This window comes from Crocuta crocuta, unplaced genomic scaffold, assembly GCF_008692635.1.
Source record: "Crocuta crocuta isolate KB4526 unplaced genomic scaffold, BGI_CrCroc_1.0 scaffold26, whole genome shotgun sequence".
Classification (NCBI taxonomy): domain Eukaryota; kingdom Metazoa; phylum Chordata; class Mammalia; order Carnivora; family Hyaenidae; genus Crocuta; species Crocuta crocuta.
Window position 1 is genome coordinate 15,260,732 of NW_027532249.1, and position 24,504 is coordinate 15,285,235.

The 24,504-nt window shown below is 37.2% G+C and overlaps 1 protein-coding gene across 5 annotated transcripts in view; it reads right to left on the minus strand.

Annotated features, from left to right (window-relative positions):
* OSBPL1A (oxysterol binding protein like 1A) overlaps nucleotides 1-24,504 on the minus strand; it is a 241,841-nt gene that overhangs the window by 154,399 nt on the left and 62,938 nt on the right. For 4 of the 5 annotated variants that reach the window (XM_077778061.1, XM_077778060.1, XM_077778059.1 and 1 more), the window contains 5 exons: nucleotides 11,714-11,775; nucleotides 11,567-11,611; nucleotides 10,267-10,340; nucleotides 10,080-10,143; nucleotides 837-935 (listed from right to left, as the gene is read on the minus strand). In XM_077778061.1, coding sequence (XP_077634187.1) covers nucleotides 837-935; nucleotides 10,080-10,143; nucleotides 10,267-10,340; nucleotides 11,567-11,611; nucleotides 11,714-11,775 — 344 coding nt within the window. Of the gene's footprint in view, nucleotides 1-836; nucleotides 936-10,079; nucleotides 10,144-10,266; nucleotides 10,341-11,566; nucleotides 11,612-11,713; nucleotides 11,776-20,956; nucleotides 20,975-24,504 lie in introns of those variants that run through there. The other variant, XM_077778063.1, reaches the window with a different exon arrangement.

Here is a 24,504-nt window from a genome sequence, read left to right on the forward strand (position 1 = left end):
TGTAGTCAATTATAAGCACATTAAGTCAGATCATTAAGCACATTAACTCAGATCATTAAGAAAGCCAACAACTGCCTTGATGCTTTAACTTCTAAATGTTTTTTTTTTAAATCAGTGATTTCACAAAAAGAATATTTGCCCTAAAAGTACCTTTGTTACTTCCTTGTTTCTTACAGCATTACTCAGGGTCAAATTTTACCATTTTATGATATGTAGGGACAGTCAGGCTTTAGACTGTTCAGGGTTCTTTGCAGGGCCAAAGTTAACTACTTTGGAAAATGGACTCTTTTAATCCCTTACATAATTCACAAAAAACAAGATAGGTTACAAATACTCCCTTTGATCTAAAGGAATATGGAATGTCTCCATTAAATAACTGCACTATGAATTTCTGTCACATCAATTCCAATTTTCTTGCTTACTGCTGTTGTTCAATTTACCACAAAGCCTACACTGTAATAAATCACAACGCCTAAGCTGAAGCCAGGTTTTGTCATTTGTAAGCTCTGTGACCTTGGGAGATGACTTCAATCTATGGTCTTCAGGTTCTGCACCTATAAATTAAGGGGCAGACTACATCATTTAGGGTTTTTCACCCCCCGAAACCAGTAAGGGCCCCTTAGATTCACAAAATCAGAATGAAGAAATTATGCTATACAAAATAGCTGCAGGTACAAGCTGGTAAAGAAATTAATTCATAAGCCAAATTTCAAGCTTCATGTAATTGTCCACATTAAAAACAACAAGATTTTAGATGTTAATACTGAACTTGTATTATATTCTTTATGCTTTTAAATGTTAAGTTTTATGAAAGATAAATGAATCCAGGGAATTACCTCTCTTGACTGTTGAAGGCTATTCTTAGGAACCCTGAAGCCATGAATAGTGTCATCAAAGCATTTAATAAAGAAGAGGCAGCTATCAGTGGATTTTACCTTGGATATAAAGAAGTCAGTAAGACAACATCATTCATGCACATAAAACAGAACCCTAAAATTATCTATTTATCTAGCTATCATCTAGCTACCTACATGTAACAGTATTAACATGACTTATTATACTCCATTGAATATTTAAAATACAAACTGGTAAAACCTGGGTAAAAATTTAATACACTGGGAATATCACACACATTGTACCCTATCTTTGTCTGATAATATCTAGCTTTCATATTCTTACTCTAAGTAAACTAATAATCCATTAGGTATGTAGTTTCAGTTCTATCCTTTATACTTAATAATTTAGCATGTACTTGGGCTATAAAATCCTTTAAGTACCACAGCTCCAATTTCTGATTCATACCACTCTCCTGAACCTTTTGCCCTTGCTGAGTGTAGAAAATGTTTGAACTGTGTGTAAAAGAACTAGTACACATAAGCTGGTAAAGAAGGGGGAAAGGGAGAGAGGATAAAAAAAACAATTATGCCTTTAAGAATGGACAAAGACGACTTCTGCTCCAAGGTCTACAAGAGGACCGCACTGCTCCTTCAGGAAACAAATATAAAAAGCAACTGCCTAAAGGAAGTGGAGAGTGGACAACAGTTGACAGACCCTGATGGGGAATGCACATGCGCTGGGAGGAAAGGAAATAAGTAACCATGCAGGTAAGTTCCCATCCCCAAGGTTTTTCAACTGGGACATAAAGTCCATAAAATGACACAAAACTACCATGGGCACACATGGAAAAACCCATAGTCTTCCTGTCTTTGAGAATAAAGGAAACCAGGGAGCCAGAAATACTAAAGAGAGTGAGGGAATCCTGCAAGGGAAAAAGAGAAGGCAACCCCAAACTCTATCTTTTCACACGTCTAATTGATGCTGAGAAAAGATTCAAAGGACTCACTTAAATCCAACCTACAGGAATGCAGACCAGAGCTGCCAAACCAAGAAACAAGACTTTACAATCTAAACCCAGTCAAGAAAATGATCTGCTAAAACAATGGAAATAACATTTAACAGAGAAAAATAACAGAACCCATAATCCCCAGAATTTAACGTTCATAATATTCAGGATACAATGCAAAAATTACCTGATATATGAAGAAAGTAGAACACATTCTCAAAAGAAGTCTAGTTAAAAGGCAAAATTTTCAGAATGGTTAACAGCAATCCAAATATATACTATATACACAAGATAGAAAATAAAGATATATAGGTTACAAGGAAATGGATAGGAAAAAGAGATACTAGGCTAACAGTAAGCGTAAGAAGGCCTGAGTGGTTATATTAATATTGGGCAAAATAAGATTTCAGAAGTAAATATATTCCAGGAGATAAAGAAGGCCACCATGTCATAACAAAAGGATGAATTAGTCATGAAGACAACATCCCTGACTTGTGAGCATAACTGAGAAATGAACAATTCGATCAGCACAGTTGGAGATTTTGATATCCATCTCTCAGCAATTGATAGAATTAGCGAAAAATCAGCAAAAACAGATCTTAACAACACCATCAACCACCATGACTGAATATTTACAGGACTGTACACCAAACAATAGCAAAATAGACATTATTTTCAAGTCAGATAATCCGTACACAGAGCCATCAAGTCTCAATACATCTGACAAGACAGAAATCATAGAAGATACATTCACTGACCAAAATGGAATTATAAATCAGAGACAAAAAAATCATAAAAATCCTATTACTTGGAAATCAAATAACACACTTATAAACATTCGCTGGTTCAAAGAAAACAGAAATTAGAAAATATTTTGAACTAGATTATAATGAAAATATATCAAAATTACCAAGCAGCATGAAACTCCTTTAAATGGCTGTAAAGGAGATAAGCCTCAATCAATAATCTAAGCTTTGACCCTGAGAAACTATTTAAAAAAGCAAATTAGGGGCACCTGGGTGGCTCAGTCAGTTCAGCATATGACTTCAGCTCAGGGTATGATCTCATAAGTCATGGGTTCAAGCCCAGCATCGAGCTCTGTGCTGCCAGCTCAGATCCTGGAACCTGCTTCAGATTCTGTGTCTCCCTCTCTTCTGCCCCTCCCCTGCTCACACACTGTCTCTCCCTCCTTCAAAAATAAACACAAATTTTAAAAAATTAAAAAGAAATAAAAATAAAAAAGCAAATTAAACCCAAAGCATAGAGAAAAATTTTAAAAAGAACAAAAAAAAAAAAAATAGAAACAAAAACAATGGGAAAATTCAATAAAATCAAGAATTAGTTCTTTGAAAAGATCAATAAAGATAAACTACTAGCCAGATTAATCCAGGGAGAAAAAAAAGTCATACATTACTAATATAAAAAAACAAAAGAGGACGCAACACTACCTATCATACAGACATTAAAAACATAATAAGGGAATATCAGTAACAAAAAGTTTGATAACCTAAGAAAATGAACAAAAATTTTTAAAGGCAAAAATTACAAACACGTTCAACCCAAGAAAAATGGAAAATCTGAAACAGCTCTTTAGCAACTGAAGAAATCTGAAATTATAATCCTTCCCACCAAAAAACAAAAAAAACAACAAAAAAATTCTAGCTCATAAATTGTATCAGCATCTAGGAAAGAAAGAAACCTAATTCTACAAAAACTCTTCCACAAAACTGAAAGGGAGTATTTTTCTAATTCATTATATGGACCTATATTTCTCATATGAGACCCATATTTCTGATTCCAAAATCACACAAAAATAGTACAAGAGAAATATACATCAAAATCCACCAGGAATACATAAGCAAAAATCCTTAACAAAATTTAGCAAATGATTTATTAAAATGATAATATATCATGACTAACTGAAATTTATCCAGGCAATAGAAGACCAGTTTATTAACAGCCTAAGATCAATATAATTAACTGTATTAGAATAAATAAAACCCTATGATCATATAATCATTTCAATAATATGCAAAAAGCATTTAATAAAATTTAACAGATTCTCATGATAAGGGCTCTCAGTAAACTAGGAAATAAAAATAACTTCCTAAGGCAGATTAAGGGCATCTATGAAATTTACAGCTAATAATAACTCAATAAGGAAAGGCTCTAAGGTTTGTACTTAATACAATAAAAAAACAAGAATGCTGGCTGTCACCAATTCTACTTAAAACTGTACCAAAGGTCCTATCCACTACAATAAAGGACAAGAAAGAAAGGAGATACAGACTGTAAAGAAATGTATCCTTATTTGCAGATGACATGACTATGTATGTAGGAGACACTGAGGAATCTGCAAAAAAGCTACCAAAACTAATAAGTGAATTTATCAAGACTGTAGGATACTAAGTACTCAAAACAAATTTATATATAATAGCACAATATAGAAAGTGAAAATTTGAAGTCCATCATAATAGATATTGGCTTCAAGAAATAAACACTTAAATGTACAGAGATCTAAACTTAGACACATCTTAGTCAAACTGTCAACAGTCCAAACCAGAAAATACTGAAATTACTGAGAAAAGGAACTCATCGAATACAGGGAAAGCACAGTAAAATTAACAGCTGCATCAAAAAAATGGAGGAGAGGGGCGCCTGGGTGGCTCAGTTGGTTAAGTGTCCGACTTTAGCTCAGGTCATGATCTTAACAGTTCGTGGATTCAAGCCCCGCATCAGGCTCTGTGCTGACAGTTCAGAGCCTGGAGAGCCTGCTTCAGATTCTGTCTTTCCCTCTCTCCCTTCCTCTCCCCTGCTTGTGCGCTCTCGCACTCTCTCTTTCTCTCTCAAAAATAAAATTACTTGTTGTAAAATTATTGTCCTAAAATGAAGGCAAAAAAACCCGAGACAATTGGTTAGGTATACCTAATAAAAAAGAGTAAAAACAAAAAAAAGTTTCTTAGGCTGAAAGAAAGTGACACCAAACAAGAAAAAAAAAACAACAAAAAACAAAACTGGTGCAACTGCATAGGTAATTCTAGAGTATTTATTTTATTTATTTTCTCTTTTCTCAAATAATTTAAAGCAATTTGCACAATTGTAAAATTGTATGGTTGGGCTTGTAACATACGAACATGTGATATGCAGGACACTAATAGCACAGAGGATAAGGGAAGGAATGGAGTTACAGTGGAAGGAAACAGACTTCTAAAAATAACCCATACATCCACTGGAAAAAATAAACACAACCAGAAGTGATAAAAATATGAGTTAGGGTAAAAGACTTTATAAATACATTTCTTCTCCTCTCTGCTTTTAAAAAACATATGTAATTAACATAAGTATCCACAAAAACCGATACACTAATGCTCACAGCACATTATTCTTAAGACCCAAAAAGGGAAAACAACCCAGATGTTCCTTAACTGATGAATGGATCAATATGGCCTATCCATACAATGGAATATTATTTGGCCACAAAAGGACTGCAGTAGTGATACATGCTATCATATGGATGAACCTTGAAAACATTATACTAAGCAAAGAATCTGGAAACAAAAGAGCACATATTACATGATTCCATTTATATGAAATGACTAGAATAGGCAAATTTATAGAGACAGGTATTAATGGGTATGTAGGGAACTGGAAGGGAGGGGTACTGACAAGCAATGGGGTATGATTGCTAATGGACATGAAGTTTCTTTGTGGAATTAGGGAAATGTTTTGAAACTGATTGTCGTTATGGATGTACAAGTCTCTGACTATGTAGAAAATTACTGAATGATTTTAAGTAGGTGAACCATATTCGATGTGAATTATAGTGCAATAATATTTTAAAACAAAGAAACAGACATAAAGTTGCATAAAGCAATAGATATAACACTATATTATCGGGTTTTTAAACATATAAAGTCATGATATACCTAACAACACAAAGGAAGGGTTAGGAAGTGATACTACATTAAAATTCTCAGACTTTATGAAATTAAGTATGGATTGTGATAAAGATATATATTATAATACCTAGAGCAACCACTAAAAAATAACTTTAAAATATATTAAAATATAAACAAAAGGAAATGATACATGAGCAGTATCTCCCTTATGTAGAAGAGGAAGAACACATAACAACAAAATGACAGAAATCCAACCATATCAATATATCAATAACGTTAAGTATACATTCATTAAACATTACTTTTTTTTTTTTAAAGATTTTATTTTTAACTAATCCATACACTTATGTGGGGCCTGAACTCACAACTCTGATATCAAGAGTCACATATCGGGGTCCCTGGGTGACTCAGTTGGTTAAGTGTCTAACTCTTGATTTTGGCTCAGGTCATGATCTCACAGTTGTGGGACTGAGCCCTGAGTCAGGCTCTGGGAGGGCAGTGTGGAACCTGCTTGGGATTCTCTCTCTCCCCCTCCCCAACTAATGGTTTCTCTCCCTCCCTCCCTCTCTCTCTCTCAAAATAAATAAATAAACTTAAAAAAAAAAAAGTCATATGCCTGACCGACTGAGCCAGCCAGGTGTCCTTCGTGAACATTCCTATCAGAAGGCAGAGTTCATCAAACTGGATAAAAATACCGAGTACAACTCAATGCTCTCTATAAGTAAGTTTCAAATGCATAAATAAGCTGGAAGTAAAAAGATGGAAAAAGATCAACCATGCAAGTGGTATTCGAAAGCTGGAGTAACCACAGTGATTGCCACCAACAGAATTGTGTCCTCCCCAAATTCATATGATGAAGCTCTCCACCCTCAATGAGACTATATTTGTAGACAGGGCCTTTAAACAGGAAATTAAGATTAAACGAGGTCACACAAGCGGGGCCCTAATTAAGTAAGACTGGATTCCTTAATAAGAGGAAGAGAACCCAGAGATGTCTGCACACGAAGGAAAAGCCATGGCAGGGCTGTCAGGCAGCTATCTGCAAATCATGGGGAAAGGCCTCAGGAGAAATCTATCCCTAAACATCAGCTAAAATTTTAAAACTCCTAAGAAAACATAGGAGTAAGCTTCATGGCACTGGACTTGGCAATGATGTCTTGAACATGACACCAAAAGCACAAGTGACAAAAAGAAAAAAAAAGATAAATCAGACTATATCAAAATTAAAAACTTCTATGCATCAAAGGGTATTACCAACAGGGTGTAAAGGCAATCCACAGGGGCCGCCTGGGTGGCTCAGTCAGTTAAGCCTCCGACTTTGGCTAAGGTCATGATCTCACGCTTCGTGGGTTCAAGTCCCATGTCGGGCTCTGTGCTGACAGCCAGCTCAGAGCCGGGAGCCTCCTTCAGATTCTGTATCTCCCTCTCTCTCTGACCCTCCCCTGCTCACTCTGTCTCTCTCTCTCTCAGAAATAAATAAAACATTAAAAAAAAAAAAAAAAGGCAATCCACAGAATGGGAGAAAATATCTACAAATCATACTGGTAAGGGGTTAATATCCAGAATATGCCAAGAACTCTTATAAATCAACACCACCAAAAAAAACAAATAGCCCAAGTAAAAAATGGGCCCAGGACTTAAATAGACATTTCTCTAAAGACAATATCCAATGCCCATTCAGCATATGAAAAGACGCTCAACATCAGTAGTCATCAGAGATGACTGCAATGAGATACCACCTCACACTCATTAGGATGTCCCATATTAGTCTACGGCCATACCACCCTGAACGCGCCCGATCTCGTCTGATCTCGGAAGCTAAGCAGGGTCGGGCCTGGTTAGNGGTTACTGCTAGTGTGAATATACAATGGGGCAGCTGCTTTGTAAAACAGCATGAAAATCCCTCAAGAAATAAAAAAATAGAACTACCACGTCATTTGGCAATTCCATTCCCAGGTCTATATCCAAAAGAATTGAAAGCAGGATCTTGAAGAGATATTTGCATATCCGTGTTCATTGCAGCACTAGTCACAAAAGCCAAGAGGTGAAAGCAATCCAAATATATACACTGAAGAATGAACGCATAAAGAAATGTGGCAGATACATACAATAGAATATTATTCAGCCTTAAAAGAAGAAATTCCTGGCACATGCTACAGCACGGATGAATCTTGGGGCTATCAGATGAAATGACATAAGGCTCTAAGATTCCACTTACAAGAAGTATCTAAAGTAGTCACACTCATACAGGCAAAAAGTAGAAGGGTGGCTGCCAGGGCCTGGGGGTAGAGGAACCAGGCAGTTGCTTAATGGGTACAGCTGCAGTTTTGCAAGATGAAAAAATTCTAGAGATCTGTTGCACAACAAAGTAACTATAGTTCAGGCTACTGTACACTTAAAAATGGTTAAAATCGTAAACTTTATGTTATGTGCTTTTTTTTTTTTTTTACCACAATTGAACATTTTCAAAAAGGAAAGACATCGACACACACTATAACATGAATGAACCTTGAGGAAATGATGCTAAGTGAAATAAGCCAGTCACAAAAGGACAAATATTGTAGGATTCTACTTAACTTATATGAAGTACCTAGTGAGGTCAAATTCAGAGACAGAAAGTAGAATGGTGGCTGCCAGGGGCTGGGATTTGAAAGGAATGGAATTAGTGATTAATGGATAGAGTTTTAGTGTGGGAGGATAAAGAGTTCTGGAGACAGACGGTGCTGATGGCTGCAAAACAATACAAGTGTATTTATTGCCCCTGAACTGCACACTGAAAGAATTAAGAAACTGATAGTTGTAAAGACTTATATTAGAAAAAATATCATAAATCTATAACCTAAGCTCCTATCTTTTTTTTTTTAATGTTTTATTTATTTTTAGGAGAGAGAGAGACAGTGTGAGCAGGGGAGGGTCAGAGAGAGAGGGCATCACAGAACGAAAACAGACTCCAGGCTCTGAGCTGGCAGTCAGCACAGAGCCCGACGCGGGGCTCGAACCCACGAACCGCGAGATCATGACCTAAGCGAAAGTCGGACGCTTTTAGTCAGTTAACTAAGCCACCCGGGCGCCCCACCTAAGCTCCTATCTTAAGAAACTATAAAGCAGAGGTGCCTGGGGGGCTCAGTTGGTTAAGCATCTGACTCTTGATTTCGGTTCAGGTCATGATCTCACTGTTCTTGAGTTCCAGCCCCGCATCAGGCTCCACGCTGACAGTGTATCCAGCACAGAGCCTGCTTGGGATTCTCTCTCTCCCTCTCTGCCCCTTCCCTGCTCATGCATGTGCATCTACTCTCTCCCTCAATCTCAAATAAACTTAAAAAACTACAAAGCAAACAGAGTCTGCTTTATAGCACACAGTGAATGCTCATTAGCTTGTATTGATATGTGCCTCATAAAGATAAGCTTTAAGCAGACATTTACAGAAGAAACAAAACTTATAAAACAAGGTGAGGCATTAACACAGCAGGAGATAATGGATTCCACAGAGGTTAAAGAGCAAGGCATTTTGAAAGGTCAGGGAGAGCAGCTTTTTGTTTTTTCACTTAAGGCAGAAAAGAATGAGATAAAGGACCCAACTAAGGAAAAACTTGGTAGTAAGTAGATGAGTCTACAGCGGGAACAGAAGAGAATGGCCAGGATTGCACTAAAAGACAAAACATAGATTATGCAGATCAGATTAGAGAGAGGTTCCCTGGCCCTCTGGTCTAATGTGAGAGGAGAACAGAGTTTGAGGGCAATTAAGGGCTGGCTGTGTAATCAGGCTGTACTGCTGGGGAATGTGACAAGTGACTGCCCACAACGTATTGACAACCCTCAAGGATTTCAAGTAGGAAACAAGAAAGCATGTCTAGGCTCCAGCCTTAGACTAATCCCTGAGAGGAGAAAGTTACTTTTTCTCCTGGTTGATAAAGGGTAACAGTGAACACAGAGGACCTAAGAATCCCAATTTTCACAAAGGCTTTAAGTTTTAACACCAGAAAAACCTCCATTATCCTGATTTGTGTATATGTACACATATACATGTACACACATATATATACATGTATATACACATGCATATATATGTGAATATACACACATACAAAAAATGTAACAGGCTCTTTATGTTTTCAGATCACACCTATCTCATCCCTTGTCTGTGTAAGATAAACAAGGTTTCATTATTTTTTTTTAAAGAGATTCCACAATTTTACTTGTTCTCAAATAAAAATATATAAAGGGCTCTCTATCCCTTTTTACACGATTTTACAAGGCAACTTTATAAAAATAATTCTGCATAAGCCCTTGCAAAACTGATTTCATGATGTGAGCAAAAGATGCATGTGTCAGCCTACCGTGCATACTGCTTGAGTTAGGTGTTTGCATCCCTGGCGATAAATATTATGGACTGCATCAGGCCTTCAAAATAAATATTAAATTATTAGAAATATAAATTAAAAGTATTAAAGAGATAAGTGAAAACTTTTAATCTTTCAAAATTTAGAGAATAAATTTACTAAGTATCAGGATCATAATACTTACTGTTTCCTATACCATGAAAGGACTCCATGTTCTAACACCACCCAGAATAATCTCCAGCCAAAAAATCTTGAACTCTAAGGGAAAAAAATGGCAAGGATTTTCCAAGGTGATATACCCAGATTCAAATATTGACTGATAAAAATTAAATTATGATAATTCTCTCGTAGTGTTTCATCTAGATAGTACTAATGAACATTAAAAAATGATCAGACATGGGGGCAGTAGAGTGGCTCTGCTGGATAAGTGTCTGACTTGAGCTCAGGTCATGATCTCCCAGCTCGTGGGTTCAGGCCCCACATCGGGCTCTGTGCTGACGGCTCAGAGCCTGGAGCCTGCTTTGGATTGTGTGTCTCCGTCTCTCCTCCTCCTCCCACAGTTGAGCTCTGTCTCCCTCCCTCCCTCTCTCTCAAAAAAACAAAAAACATAATCAAACATGAACTAAGGTAACTAGTGCAGTAATGAAAGCATATCACTACAGGAGGAGCAGAACAGAAGAAATGGCATACTTCATGAACAGAGTTTATAGTTCTGACAATATTGTCCACAGATAATTTATAGGACAGCTTTCAGTTGTGGACATTAAAGACAAAGTCTAAAAATTATTCCAATTTTATACAATATAAACATATTTGTGCTTAAATACATGAAGGGAGTGCTTGCAAGTGCAAAAGAAAATACATGCTCTAAAACAGTTAATTCTAGAAAGTAACCAAACTCCAGGATGCAAAGAAATTTTTAGAACCAGAAAGATTTTGTGTTCTGTGACAACTCAAACATTACATTACTATTAAGTCCTCTATGTTTCAACATTAATAACAAAAATGCCACAATTCTATGATTAAACACTCTGTTCTGTATAAACTTGGTCACTAAAAGTGTTATTAGGCCATCAACACAAAGGGCAGCAACTGCTCTAACAGGTGGAAGCCTAACGAAAACCAGCACTACCAAAAAAAAAAAAAAAAAAAAAAAAAANAAAATCCAAGAATGATTAAATCAAGTTTTCTTCAGAAATAATTTCTGGGGCACCTGGGTGGCTCAGCTGGTTAAGGGTCCTACTCTTGATCTTGGCTCAGGTCATGATCTCACGATTCGTGAAATGGAGCCCCTTGTTGGGCCGTGTGCTAACAGCATGAAGCCTGCTTGGGATTCTCTCTCATCTCTCTGCCCCGCATCCCTGAGCAAGCACGTGCTCTCCCTCTCAAAATAAATATAAAAAAATAATTTTTCAATTTTTAAAAACAAAAATGGAGCATTTGAGAATTCTTTCCAGTTTTAGAAGAAGATCATCCCAGCTTACCTTCCAAAGAGGGCCTTCATATCGTTTCAGTGCTTTGTAGATGACCTATTGAAAATATGTTTTCATTAAAAATGCCATCCATGTATTTCAGGAATACAAAATCCTCTTCTAAAAATGATCAAATGCATGTAGTCTATTACTACGTACCTTATTACCAATAAGAATGTGTTTCATTTCAGCACCCTGAGCAAGGTCAAGGGGTTTCTGATCTGTGTAAAATACAAGGAAATAAACCATCAAGAGCTTTATTGTAGATCACACGGATACTGCCATTACAGCATGTAGTATTCTTTCACTATTCCAACAACCATACCTTTCTCTTCTCCCCCCACATTACCCACCTGAAGTTGCCATCTCACCTCTTTCTATCCTGCATTTTGGTAGCTAACTACTAAGCCAGCAAGCAAGATAAACCTCAGAACACTCTGTACAGGTTCTGTGATCCTTTAAGCTTTCTTATACTTTGAATCACTTTAAATTGATTTCCTGTGGCTACTAAAACAAAGTACCACAAACTTAGTTGCTTCAAACAATACAAATTAATTATTTTGTAGTTTGGGAGGTCAGAAGTCCAAAATCAGTCTCCCTGGGCCAAAATCAAGGTCTAAACAGAATTGCATTCTTTCTGGAGGTTCTAGGGGAAAATCCATTGCTACGCCCCTTTTCTGGCTTCTATTTTTTGTTTATTTTTGAGAGAGAGAGACAGACAGACAGACAGGACATGAATGGGGGAGGGGCTGAGAGGGAGGGAGACACAGAATCTGAAGCAGGCTCCAGGCTCTGAGCAGTCAGCAGAGCCCGATGCGGGGCCTGACCCCACAAGCGGTGAAATCATGACCTGAGCTGAAGTCAGATGCTTAATCAACTGGGCCACCCAGGCCCCCCCCCCCCCGCCTTTTTTTGTGGTTTCTAGAAGCCACCTATATCCCTTGATTTGTGGTCCTTCCATCTTAATTTATTTAAAAAATGTTTAAGAAATATTTGTTTATTTTGGGGGGAGACAGTGTCAGCAGGGGAGGGGCAAAGAGAAAGGAAGACACAGAATGCAAAGGCTGAGCTGTCAGCACAGAGCCCATCACAGGGCTTCAACTGTCGTGCACATCACTCCAATCTCTGATTCCACCTTTTACACTTTCTTTCTCAACATTCAAGTCCTCCGGCCTCCCCCCTGTAAGGACAATTGTGATCCCCCCATGATAATTCAGGATTATCTCCCTCTTTCAAGATACTTAACTAATTGCATCTTCAGGGGGCTGTCATTCAGCCTGCCACAGCCACTCTTAAGCTGCTTCACCAGAGAACACATAGCAGAGAGAGATCACAAGCGAACCTTATGATGGTCCACAATGGAGGACAAAAGAAAAAAGCAATAGTGGAGAACGAAACCAACAAGGCATTGCAACCTTATTCATGCAAGCACCCTCTATTTTGCCAAACAACAAAAACAGAATTTGTTAAAAGTTACTTATTGAGTTTTGAAGTGAGCAGAATGCTATATGAAGCTAACAAAAAAAAGTCATAACTTGAGTAGAAAATGGCCCTTTCAAAGTAACATACCTGACCAGAACTCCGTTTATGCAGTAAGATAATATATTCTATCAAATAACCTTTTTATAAGTACCAAATACCTAGCATCGTGTTGGACAGTTTTTTGTATGATTTTCTCCTAACGGGAGTCTATTACGAACCAATTAACATTTTAGGCACTGGGAATTCAGTAGTGAACATGACAGAAAAAATAGGAGGGGTAAGGAAGGCACGAAAAAGTAAAATAGTAAATTACGTGCCACATAATAAACTATGCTATGCCAATACTTTGTAAGTGAATGACTTGACAGAGAATGACTAGGGTACCACTTTAGACTGGAGACTGGGCAACTGATCAGGGTAGGCCTTGCTGAGCAACAGGTATTTAAATCGAAAGGAATGATCTAGGCTTATCAAAATATAGGGAAAGGCATTCCAGTAGATGGAACAGCTAATACAAAGGCCCTGAGGTAGAAACAATTTAATGAGCAATAGAGGTAGAAAGTCAGAGAGGCAAAGAAGTCACATTACATCAGGGCACTGTAGGTCAGACCTTTGTCAGTCAGTACAAGGGGTCTGAGTTATTCTAAACATGACAGAAGTCACTGAAGGGTTTTAGGGAAAACAGTAACATGATCTAACTTATGTTTAAAACTCTATTAAAGTGTTAAATATTTAGAAGTATAACTGGGGAAATGTGAGTTTTGGCTACTTGATGATTTTGTAAAATTGTTATTAATAGGATAATGCTATTGTGGCTATATTTTTTTTTAACAGCTGTGTTGAGATACAATTCACATACCACATAATTCATCCATTTCAAATGCACAATTCAATGTTTTTCAGGACATTCAGAGCTGTGCAACCATCATGTGGTTACAGTTTTTTTAAAGAAGCTCTTATCTTTTATACATGTACTGAAAAAATTAAGATTTTATTTTTAAGTAATCTTTACACCCAACATGGAGCTCAAACTTATACCTCTGAGACCAAGAGTTGCATACTCTACTGACTGAGCCAGGTAGGAGCCCCTACACTGAAATATTTATACACAAAACAACATAACTGGACAGTGGCCATTATTGAGAACTCCTGGAGAGAAAGAGAAAGCCAGCCAGCCAGAGAGGGAGAGGGGGAGAGGGAGGGAAGGAGGGATCAATTAATTCTATTATTCTATTTTTTTAAGCCTTGATAATTTCCATAATAAAAACATTTTTTTTTTTTTTTTAAGATCACCAGGGCTACAGTGTGGAAAATGCCTTGTAAATGTGGGCAAGAGGAACGTCGGGATAATATTTACAAAGCATTATCAATAGTCCAGGTGAAAGATAGTGGTTTGGACTATAGAGTTAGTAGTGGATAAAATGGGGACAGTGGAAAATGCAGAGAGAAGTTTACAGGTTTCAGCTTCCAGAGGTAGATTTATAGGAATGCTAATGGGTAAAACCTGGACTGATTATATATTATTACTTTAGCAGGGAAAAAAACTTTTGGTAGTGTTAACTGAGAAATTAATAACCCGTTTAGGTTTTCTAGCTAGCATATAGGAACAGGTCTTATAAAAGGTCTGCCAACTGTTATTTTTAGTTGATCTACAGGGCACTTTTGAGAAATTATTCCTTTAGGCGAAGAGGAGGAGGACAATGTGATTTCTTTCATAGAATTCTGTGCTAACACCAAAAATAAATTCTGAACTCCTGCCAACTAGCTGAAATGCCAGTACCAAGCCTTCATTTCTAGATTCAATGCCTCAAGTGCCTGGCACACAGTGAGAATCAAATAAAATGCTTTTTGAACTGAATGAAGCAGCCTCCCTACCTGGATGAGCATCATAACCAGTCATTTCAAAACTGCACAACTCTTAACCAAGCACAACAAAATAAAGTAAAAAACAGAAATGATCCAATATTTAAATGTGTACGTGATATAAAGTTGTCCCTTAACGAAAACACTACATAAAAATGTCAACATTCCCCCTTACACAGAATGTAATTTCAATAACATAGCAATAGTATTTTTACTAACAACCTAAAAAAAATTATTTTGAATGCCATCTGGGAGAATAAACAGATGTGAATGTCAAAGAAAATCCTCAAAAGAAGAAAAGAATCCTTATCAGATATTAAAACATTACAAAAACAATCATTAAAAATGAAATACTTGGGGCGTCTAGGTGGCTCAGTTGGTTAAGCATCCGACTTCCTCAGGTCATGATTTCATGGTTCGTAGGTTCGAGCCCCTCGTCAGGCTCTGTGCTGACAGCTAGCTCAGAGCCTGGAAGCTGCTTCAGATTCTGTGTCTCCCTCTCTCTCTGACCCTCCCCTGCTCACACTGTCTTTCTCACTCTCTCAGAAATAAAACATTTTAAAAAATGAAAAAAAAGTGAGATACTAATGGGGTAGCTAGGTTGGTTAAGCATCCAACTCTTGATTTCGGCTTAGGTCATGATCTCACGGTTCATGGGTCTGAGCCTCATGCTGGGCTCTGTGAGGGCAGCTTGGAGCCTGCCTGGGATTCCCTGTCTCTCTCTCTGCTCCTCTCCTGCTTGTGCTCTCAGAAATAAACAAACATTAAAAAAAAAAAAAAAAAACTATTGGAAAAAAAGAGATACTTGCAAAAGAAGAGACAGGTGAAGCAATGAAAGAGAATAGCAAACAAATTCTTAAAATGTAGGAGAAAGGTATAAAAAAACAATGGAAAAGGAAAGACTGCTTGTTGGGGGGTGTAAAGGAAAGTGATCTGCAATCTGAGAGTTTCCCATCCTAACACACACTGAGTTTCCTATTCAAAACCCAGCAAACACACCCACAATGGGGCTGGACCTCTGGCCACTTTCCTGACCTTTCCTCTCTCCCCAACTTGCCCTGCTCTAGGCACCTCTAGGCACCAGACAGCTTTCTTCTTCTTCAAATATGCAAAGCACTCTCCCATCCCAGAACTTTTACACTAGCTTCCTTTGGTTTTCAACACTCTTATACCAGGTTGCCTCAGGGCTCACTCCTGACTCACTGCAGCTCTGTGCTCAGAGAGGTCTTCCCTTACACCCTTTCTAAAACAACAGCCCCTGGCCCCATCTATCCCCTTCATTCTATTTTTCTGCACCTCACTGCCTGACGTTCTATGTGTACTTACACCTTGTCGGGCTCCTCCCACTAGGATACAAGCTCCCAAAATGTGGGGACTGTCAGGTGTTGTTCACTGTTGGATCTCCAACATCTACCATAGTTCTTCACACAGAGTAGAGGCTTAGCATTTTTCCTTAATGAACCAATGTGACTACAGATAAACTAGCAGAAAAGAGACTCAGCTATTTGCCAAATCTCTATTTAAGTCCAGAAGTGTTCAAAGAAACCAAAGAAGAGGAGCAACAAATTTGAATAAAAATGGAAAACATCTTTAAAAAACACTGGGAAAATTTAGTCTTAGAAAATATAGAGATAATCGTCCTTATTACTGCAATTTTGGGTGTAAGCTGTCTGAACACTGCCCCTTCGACACCCCCTGGGGAAGGCCCTGGCAGCCATGTTTGTACCATAAGGCCCTGCCCCCAGAGTTCCAGGTGACTGTATCAGAGGCAGAGGTCTAATGCAGTGGGTGCCATCAAATAATCTCCCACTGAAATCTGAAACCACACTTAGGAGCTCATCTACTGAAGAGAGGTCAGGGTGCCCTCCTCCAGCATGTACGCTGGAACACTGATCTAAGAGGCAGAAATGAGACCAAGCAGTGAGAAAGATACACACACGAGGAGTGCCAGTCTTCTTGGTTCCTAACAGCTTCCTGGTTCCTGATTCCATCCCTTCTGATGCCTGCTTTTCAATGCCATGAGATACTTCTATATTCTGATATTAATAATACATGAACTTTCTTTTACTTACACTCTTGAGTTGATATTATTTTAAACTTTATTTTTTAAAATATTTTGAGAGTGAGCATGTATGAGTGGGGGAAGGACAGACAGAGGGAGAGAGAATGAATGAATCCCAAGCAGGCTCCGAACTGTCAGCACAGAGTCCAGATGTAGGGCTCAGTCACATGAAACCTGAGATCATTACCTGAGCCAAAATCAAGAGCTGGACGCTTAACCAACCGACCCACCCAGGGGCCATTATTATTTTAAACTTAAAAAAAAAAAAAAAGTCTATTCTACCAGAGAATAACAACAACTAAAAGGTAAATCTTTGCGGATTTTTGCCATAGGTGATTACACTTTGCTGGTGCCTTCATCTTCCTCATTTTGAACATAAGTAAACATTATTTTGCAATTAAAAGAAAAACTGCTCTACTGTTTCTGATTCTGTGTCTCCCTCTCTCTCTGACCCTCCCCTGCTCACGCTGTCTCTCTCTCTCAGAAATAAATAAAACATTAAAAAAAAAAGAAAAGAAAAACTGCTCTAAAGTAGGTACTGAAAATAAATTAGAAAGTTATACGTCAAAGAAACAGGTTGTATTTTAGTAACTTATGTTTTTAATTTTTAAAACTTTCTATAATGCAGACAATATCACTCTTCTGACTTAAAAAAATACTGTTTCAAAAGGCACCACCTTGACTTTTATGAAGAATACTTTAACACTTGGTTATTAACAATAAAAGTATATTTAAACACCAATAATGAAATTTTTGATATTTACAGGGACATTTCCTCAGTTTAGCCTGCTACTTTCATGGGACTGTTAATTCTAGTTGCATTGGAATGCTTTTTGAATCTAAATTTTGAAGGAAGAATCATTAGAAACCACCACATAGAAAATCTATACAAGTCTTTGGGAAATTGGTAGAGACACTAAGAATGATACTGTTAACTCAATTTTAGGTTTTAGCACTTTTTAGAATTCTTTTGCTTAATTCCCAGGTAGGAAAATAACTTTGGTTTGTAACCAGTAATCAGTAGATAAATTTAAATTATGTAATGTAGTTATTCCCATTGCTCTGTAGTTCATAGAACCTATTAGGGAAGTCCTTTCTAGATATCTGTACCTACCTTCCATTACTTTTAAAAGTTTACCCTTCAGAAAAGGCCTGGAAAGACCACAAATATATGGAGGTTAAGCAATATGCTACAGACAATGAATGGGTCAAACAGGAAGTCAGAGAAGAAATTTAAAGATACATGTAAACAAATGAAAATACAATGGTCCAAAATCTTGGGGATGAAGCAAAACTGGTCCTAAGAGGGAACTATATAGCAACACAGGCCTACCTCAAATAGCCTGACCTTACACCTAAAATAGAAAAAGAACAAATTAAGCCTAAAGTCAGCAGAAGGAAATAATACAGATTAGAGCGGAGATAAACAATACAGAATTAAAAACAATTTTTCAATGTTTTATTTATTGACAGAGAGAGATAGCATGTGAGCAGGGGAGGGGCAGAGAGAGAGGGAGACAAAGAATCTAAAGCAGGTTCCAGGCTCTGAGCTGTCAGCACAGAGCCTGATGTGGAGCTCGAACCCACAACGCAAGATCATGNGGAAAAAAATTAAAATAGATAAACATCTACGCACACTTATCAAAAAGAGAAAGGATCCAAATAAACACAAATGAGAGAAGAGAAACACAACAACAAAGAAATATAAGCAATTATAAGAGAATATTATCAAGAACTATAGGCTAACAAATGGGACAATCTAGAAGAAATGGACAAATACCTAGAAATATATAAATTACCAAAACTGAAACAGTAAGAAACAGAAAACTTGAACAGACCGATTACCAGCAAAGAAATTCAATCAGTAATCAAAAACCTCCCAAGAAACTCAAGTCCAGGACCAGACAGCCTCACAGGCAAACTCTACCAAACACCGAAAGAGGAATTACTATCTATTCTTCTCAAACTATTCCAAAAAATAGAAAAGGAAGGAAAATTTCCAAATTCATTCTATGAGGCCAGCATTACCCTGATACCACAACCAGATAAAGACACCACTAAAAAAGAGAACTAGAAACCAATATCCCTGATGAACATAGATGCAAAAATGCTCAGTAAAATACAAGCAAAGCAAATCCAACAATACTTTCAAAAGAATCATTAATAATTTGAGCCCAGGTGTCTCAGTTGGTTAAATGTCTGACTTCAACTTAGGTCATGATCTCACGGTTTATGAGTTCAAGCCCTGTGCTGGGCTCTGTCCTGACAGCTCAGAGCCTGGAGCCTGCTTCAGATTCTGTGTCTCCCTTTCTCTTTGCCTCGCCCCTGCTCGCATTCTGTTTCTCTCTCTCTGAAAAATAAAATATTTTTTTAAAAATTTAAAAAATTCATTCACCATCATCAAGTGAGATTTACCCTCGGGATGCAAGAGTGGTTCAATTTTCACAACTCTATCAACATGATAAATCACATAAATAAAAAATTTTAACAACCATATGAACCTCTCAACAGATGCAAAAAGACATTCACAAAGCACAACATCCATTCATGATAAAAACCTTCAACAAAGTAGGTTTAGAGGGAACATACCTCAACATAAGAAAGGCCATATATGAAAACCCACAGTTACTATCATCCCCCTAAGGTCAGGAACAAAACAAGGATATCCAGTCTCATCACTTTCATTCACACAGTCCTGAAAGTCCCAGTTACAGTATTTAGACAACAAAAGGAAAAAGAGGCTTCGAAATCAGGAAGGAAGATGTAAAACTTTCACGATTTCCAGATGACATGATACTATATATAGAAGACCATAAAGACTCTACCAAAAAACTGTCAGAACTGATACACAAATTCAGTAAAGTCTCAGGATACAAAATAAATGTACAGAAATTTGATACATTTCTATATACCAATAATGAATCAGCAGAAAGAGAAATTAAGGAATCAATCACATTTACAATTTTACCAAAAGCAATAAGACACCTAGGAATAAACCTAACTAAAGAGGTGAAAGACCTATACTCTGAAAACTATAAAACACTGATAAAAGAAACTGAAGATGAAATATGGATAGACATTTCACGCTCATGGATTGGAAGAATATTGTTAAAATGTCTATATTACCCAAAGCACTTTATATATTTAACATAATCCCTACCAAAATATCAACAGCATTTTTCACAGAGCTAGACCAAAAAATCCTAAAATCTGATAGAACCACAAAAGACCTCAGATCACCAGAGCAACCTTGAAAAAGTTGGAAGCATCACAATTCTGGACTTCTAGTTACAAAGCTATAGTAATCAAAACTGTATAGTACTGGCACAAAAAGCACAGATCAAGAGAACAGAAAACCCAGAAATTGACCCACAATTATATGGTTAATTAATCTTTGACAAAGGAGGAAAGGATATACAATGGGAAGAAGGTCTCTTCAACAAATGGCGTTGGGAAAACTGGAGAGCAACATGCAAAATAATGAAACTAGACCACTTTCATACACCATACATAAAAATAAACTCAAAATGGATTAAAGACCTAAAGACCTGAAACCATAAAAATTCTAGAAGAAAACACAGGCAGTAACTTATTTGACACTGGCCATACCAATTTCTTTCTAGATAGGTCTCCTGAGACAAGGGAAACAAAAGCAAAAATAAGCTATTAGGACTTCATCAAAATAAGAGGCTTCTGCACAGCAAAGGAAATAATAATAAAAAAAACTAAAAGGCAGGGGCATTCAGGTAGGTCAGTTGGTTAACCATCCGACTCTTGATTTTGGCTCAGGTCATGATACCACGGTTTGTGAGTCTGAGCCTCAAAATGGGCTCTGTGCTGGTAGCATGGGGCCTGCTTGGGATTCTTTCTCACTCACTCTCTCTCTGCCCTTCTCCTGCTTACATTCTCTCCCTCTTTCAAAATAAATAAACATTAAAGAAAAAAAACCTAAAAGGCAACCTATAAGAATGGGAAAAGATCTGCAAATTACATACCTGATAATGCGGTTAGTATCCAAAATATATAAACAGCCAAAGAATAATCCACTTAAAACATGGTCAGAAGACATGAAGAGACGTATCTCCAAACGAGACATCCAGATGGCCAACAGACACATGAAAAGATGCTCAATATCACTCATCATCAGGGAAATGAAAATCAAAACTAACGTGAGATATCACCTTACACCGGTCAGAATGGCTAACATCAACAACACAAGAAACAGCAGGCATTGGCGAGGATGTGGAGAAAGAGGGAACCCTCTTTCACTCCATGGGGATGCAAACTGGGATAGACACTCTAGAAAAAATAGTATGGAGGTTGTTTAAGAAGTTAAAAACAGAACTACCCTATGATCTAGCAATTGCACTAGTAGTAGGTATTTACTCAAAGAATAATAATAATAAAATACTAATTCAAAAGGATACATGCACCCCAATGTTTGTAGCAGCATTATCTACAACAGCCAAATTATAGAAACAGCCCAAAATATCCCTCAATTGATGAATGGATTAAGCAGACATGGTATGTGTGTGTATACACATACACATATACACACAATGGAATATTACTCAGCCATGAAAAGAATGAAATCTTGCCATTTGCAACAACATAGATGGAGCTAGAGAGTGTTATGCTAAGCAAAATAAATCAGAGAAACACAAATACCATATGATTTCACTCATAATGTGGAATTTAAGAAACAAAACAAACATGCAAAGGGGAAAGAAGAGAGAAAGGCAAACCATAAAACAAACTATTAACTTTTTTTTTTAATTTATTTTTAATGTTTTATTTATTTCTAGGAGAGAGAGAGAGAGAGAGAGACAGCGTGAGCAGGGGAGGGTCAGAGAGAGAGGGAGTCACAGACTGAAACAGGTCCAGGCTCTGAGCTGGCAGTCAGCACAAAGCCCGACGCGGGGCTCGAACCCACGAACCGCGAGATCATGACCTAAGCTAAAGTCGGACGCTTAACCGACTAAGCCACCCAGGTGCCCCCAAACTATTAACTCTTAACAAAGAATAAACTGATGGTTAGCAGAGGGAGGATAGGTGAGGGGATCAGGATTAAGGAGAGCACTTGTGATGAGCACCGGGTGTTAAGTATTGAATCACTAAGTTGTATACCCAAAACTAATATTACAGTGTATGTTAACTAGAATTTAAATAAAAGTTAACAAAAATTAGCCTTCAATGTTAAATCATTCTGTTAATGACTATTAACTTTAAAAGGGAATTAGAATTCTTTTTTCCAGATTTATTATTTTGGTTTTCATGATTCTTAAATGGGTATTATCATTCTCATGCAGATCTTTCTTCTTTCATTATATAGAAATGTATTCATAAAGCATGTTAAATACGGTATTAATGTTAAAATAAGGGTTTACTGTATCTATCATTCTGCAACTTCCTTTAACACTGCTTCCCTTTATCCACTTTATACACGTAGCTCCTATTTTATCTATATTAGTATTGCTGCAAGTATTAAGTCAAACCAGTTTAAGTACTTAGGGCTTCTCTCCACTTTTTCACTATTTTAAGGAGAATGGGATAAACATCACAGTACATATCCCCTGTATTTATGTGAATATTTTTTTCCTGTGAATGCATTTTAACTTAGGTTTATACCTCTATGTGAAACCTTGAGTCAGGTACTTTTCTGCCATTCACAGATCTTTGAAGTGTCTGAACCTTTTTAACCTTGAGTTATCTCCCCACTGAGTTATAAATATTCTGTGTATACTCCAGATACAAGTCCACTGTTACATATTGTTTTCCCAATATTTCCTCCCATACAATAGCTTGCATTTTCATTTTTCTAACAATGTCTTTTGAGGAGCAAAATTTTATAATTTTGACTATGTCCAACTTATCACTATTCTGTACTCATACTTGTTACATATCCAAGAAATCTTTGCAAAACCCAAGGTAACTCCAAACCAATAAAATCTAGAAGAAAGTAAATCTTAACTCATATTCTTTTCTGTGATTTTGGATATTGTTATCCAACTCTTAATACCACGTCGAAAAAGTTATACTTTCCCCACTCAGCCTGCTGAGTTTTTGACAATTTGGTCAAAAATCAATTCTCTGTATTTGTAGGCTGCTGTCTGGACTCCCTACTGTTCCACAGATGGATGGATGGATGGATGGATCGATCTATCTAATCTTTACACCACACTGTCCTGAAATTAGGTTATATGATGGTTCATTTTATGTGTCAACTTAAACAGGCTAAAAAAATACCCAGATAGCTGGTAAAATGTTTGTGAGTATGCCTTGTGAGGGGGTTTCTGGATGAGATTAGCTTCCGAACCAGGGGACTAGTAAAGAAGATCTGCCCTCACCAATGCAGGTTGGGCATCATCCAACCTATGGAGGGCCTAAATAGAACAAAAAGGCAAAGAAAAGATGATTTCTGTCATTTCTTGAGCTGAGACTCCTCTTTCTGTCTCTGACACTGGAGGTCCTGGTTCTCTGGCTTTGGACTCGAGGACTTGCACCAGTGGCCTCCCTGGTCTCAGGCTTCAGAGTCAATCACACCACCAGCTTTCTTGGTTCTCCGGTCTGCAGACAGCATATTGTGGTAGATCTCAGCCACCATGATCACCTTTAAGTTTATATATAACTAACTGGTTCTTTTTCTCTTGGAAAATCCTGACAATAAAGAAACATAGGACCTCTAATTCTTTTTTCTCCTTTCAGTTGTTTTGGGTACAATTTTCAAATAAAATTTATAGTCAATTTGTCAATTTCTACGAAAAAGCATGCTGAGTTTTGGACTGGTATTGCACTAAACTGCTAGATCCATTTGGTGAAGACAGACATCTTACCAAGACTTTTTTTTAAGTTTTTATTTAAATTCCGGTTAGTTAACATACAATGTTTTATTCATTTCACGTGTACATTACAGCAATTTAACACTTCCATACAACACCCAGTGCTCATCACAAGCTCCCTTGCCTGAGGTGACATCTTTAGAAAAATGTTGTCAAGGCCAATGTCAAGGCAAGTTTTGCCTATGTATTCTAGGAATTTTATGGTTTTGGATCTCACACTTAGGTCTTTAATCCATTTTATTTTTGTGTATGGTATTAGAACATGGTCCAGCTTAATTCTTTTCCATGTCCAGTTTTCCCAACACCATTTATTGAAAAGACTGCCTTTTCCCCAGTTTGTGCTTCCTCTGTCATAGATTAATCATGTAGTGTGGGTGTATATCTGGGCTCTCTATTCTGTTCCTCTGATTTAGGTGTCTATTTTTGTGCAAGTACCATGCTGCTTTGATTACGACAGTTTTGTATTGTATCTTGAAATCTGGAACTGTGTTACCTCCAGAGTTTTTCTTCTTTCTTCAGACTGCTTTGCTTTTTAGGATTTTTTTGTGGTTTCAAAGGATTATTCTAGTTCTGTGGAAAAGGTTGGTATTTTAATAGGGATTACATTAAATCTGTAGACTGCTTTGGGTAATATATATCTTTAAATATCCCAAGCCCTGATCCAGGAGCACAAAATATCCTTCCATTTGTGTCATCTTCAACTT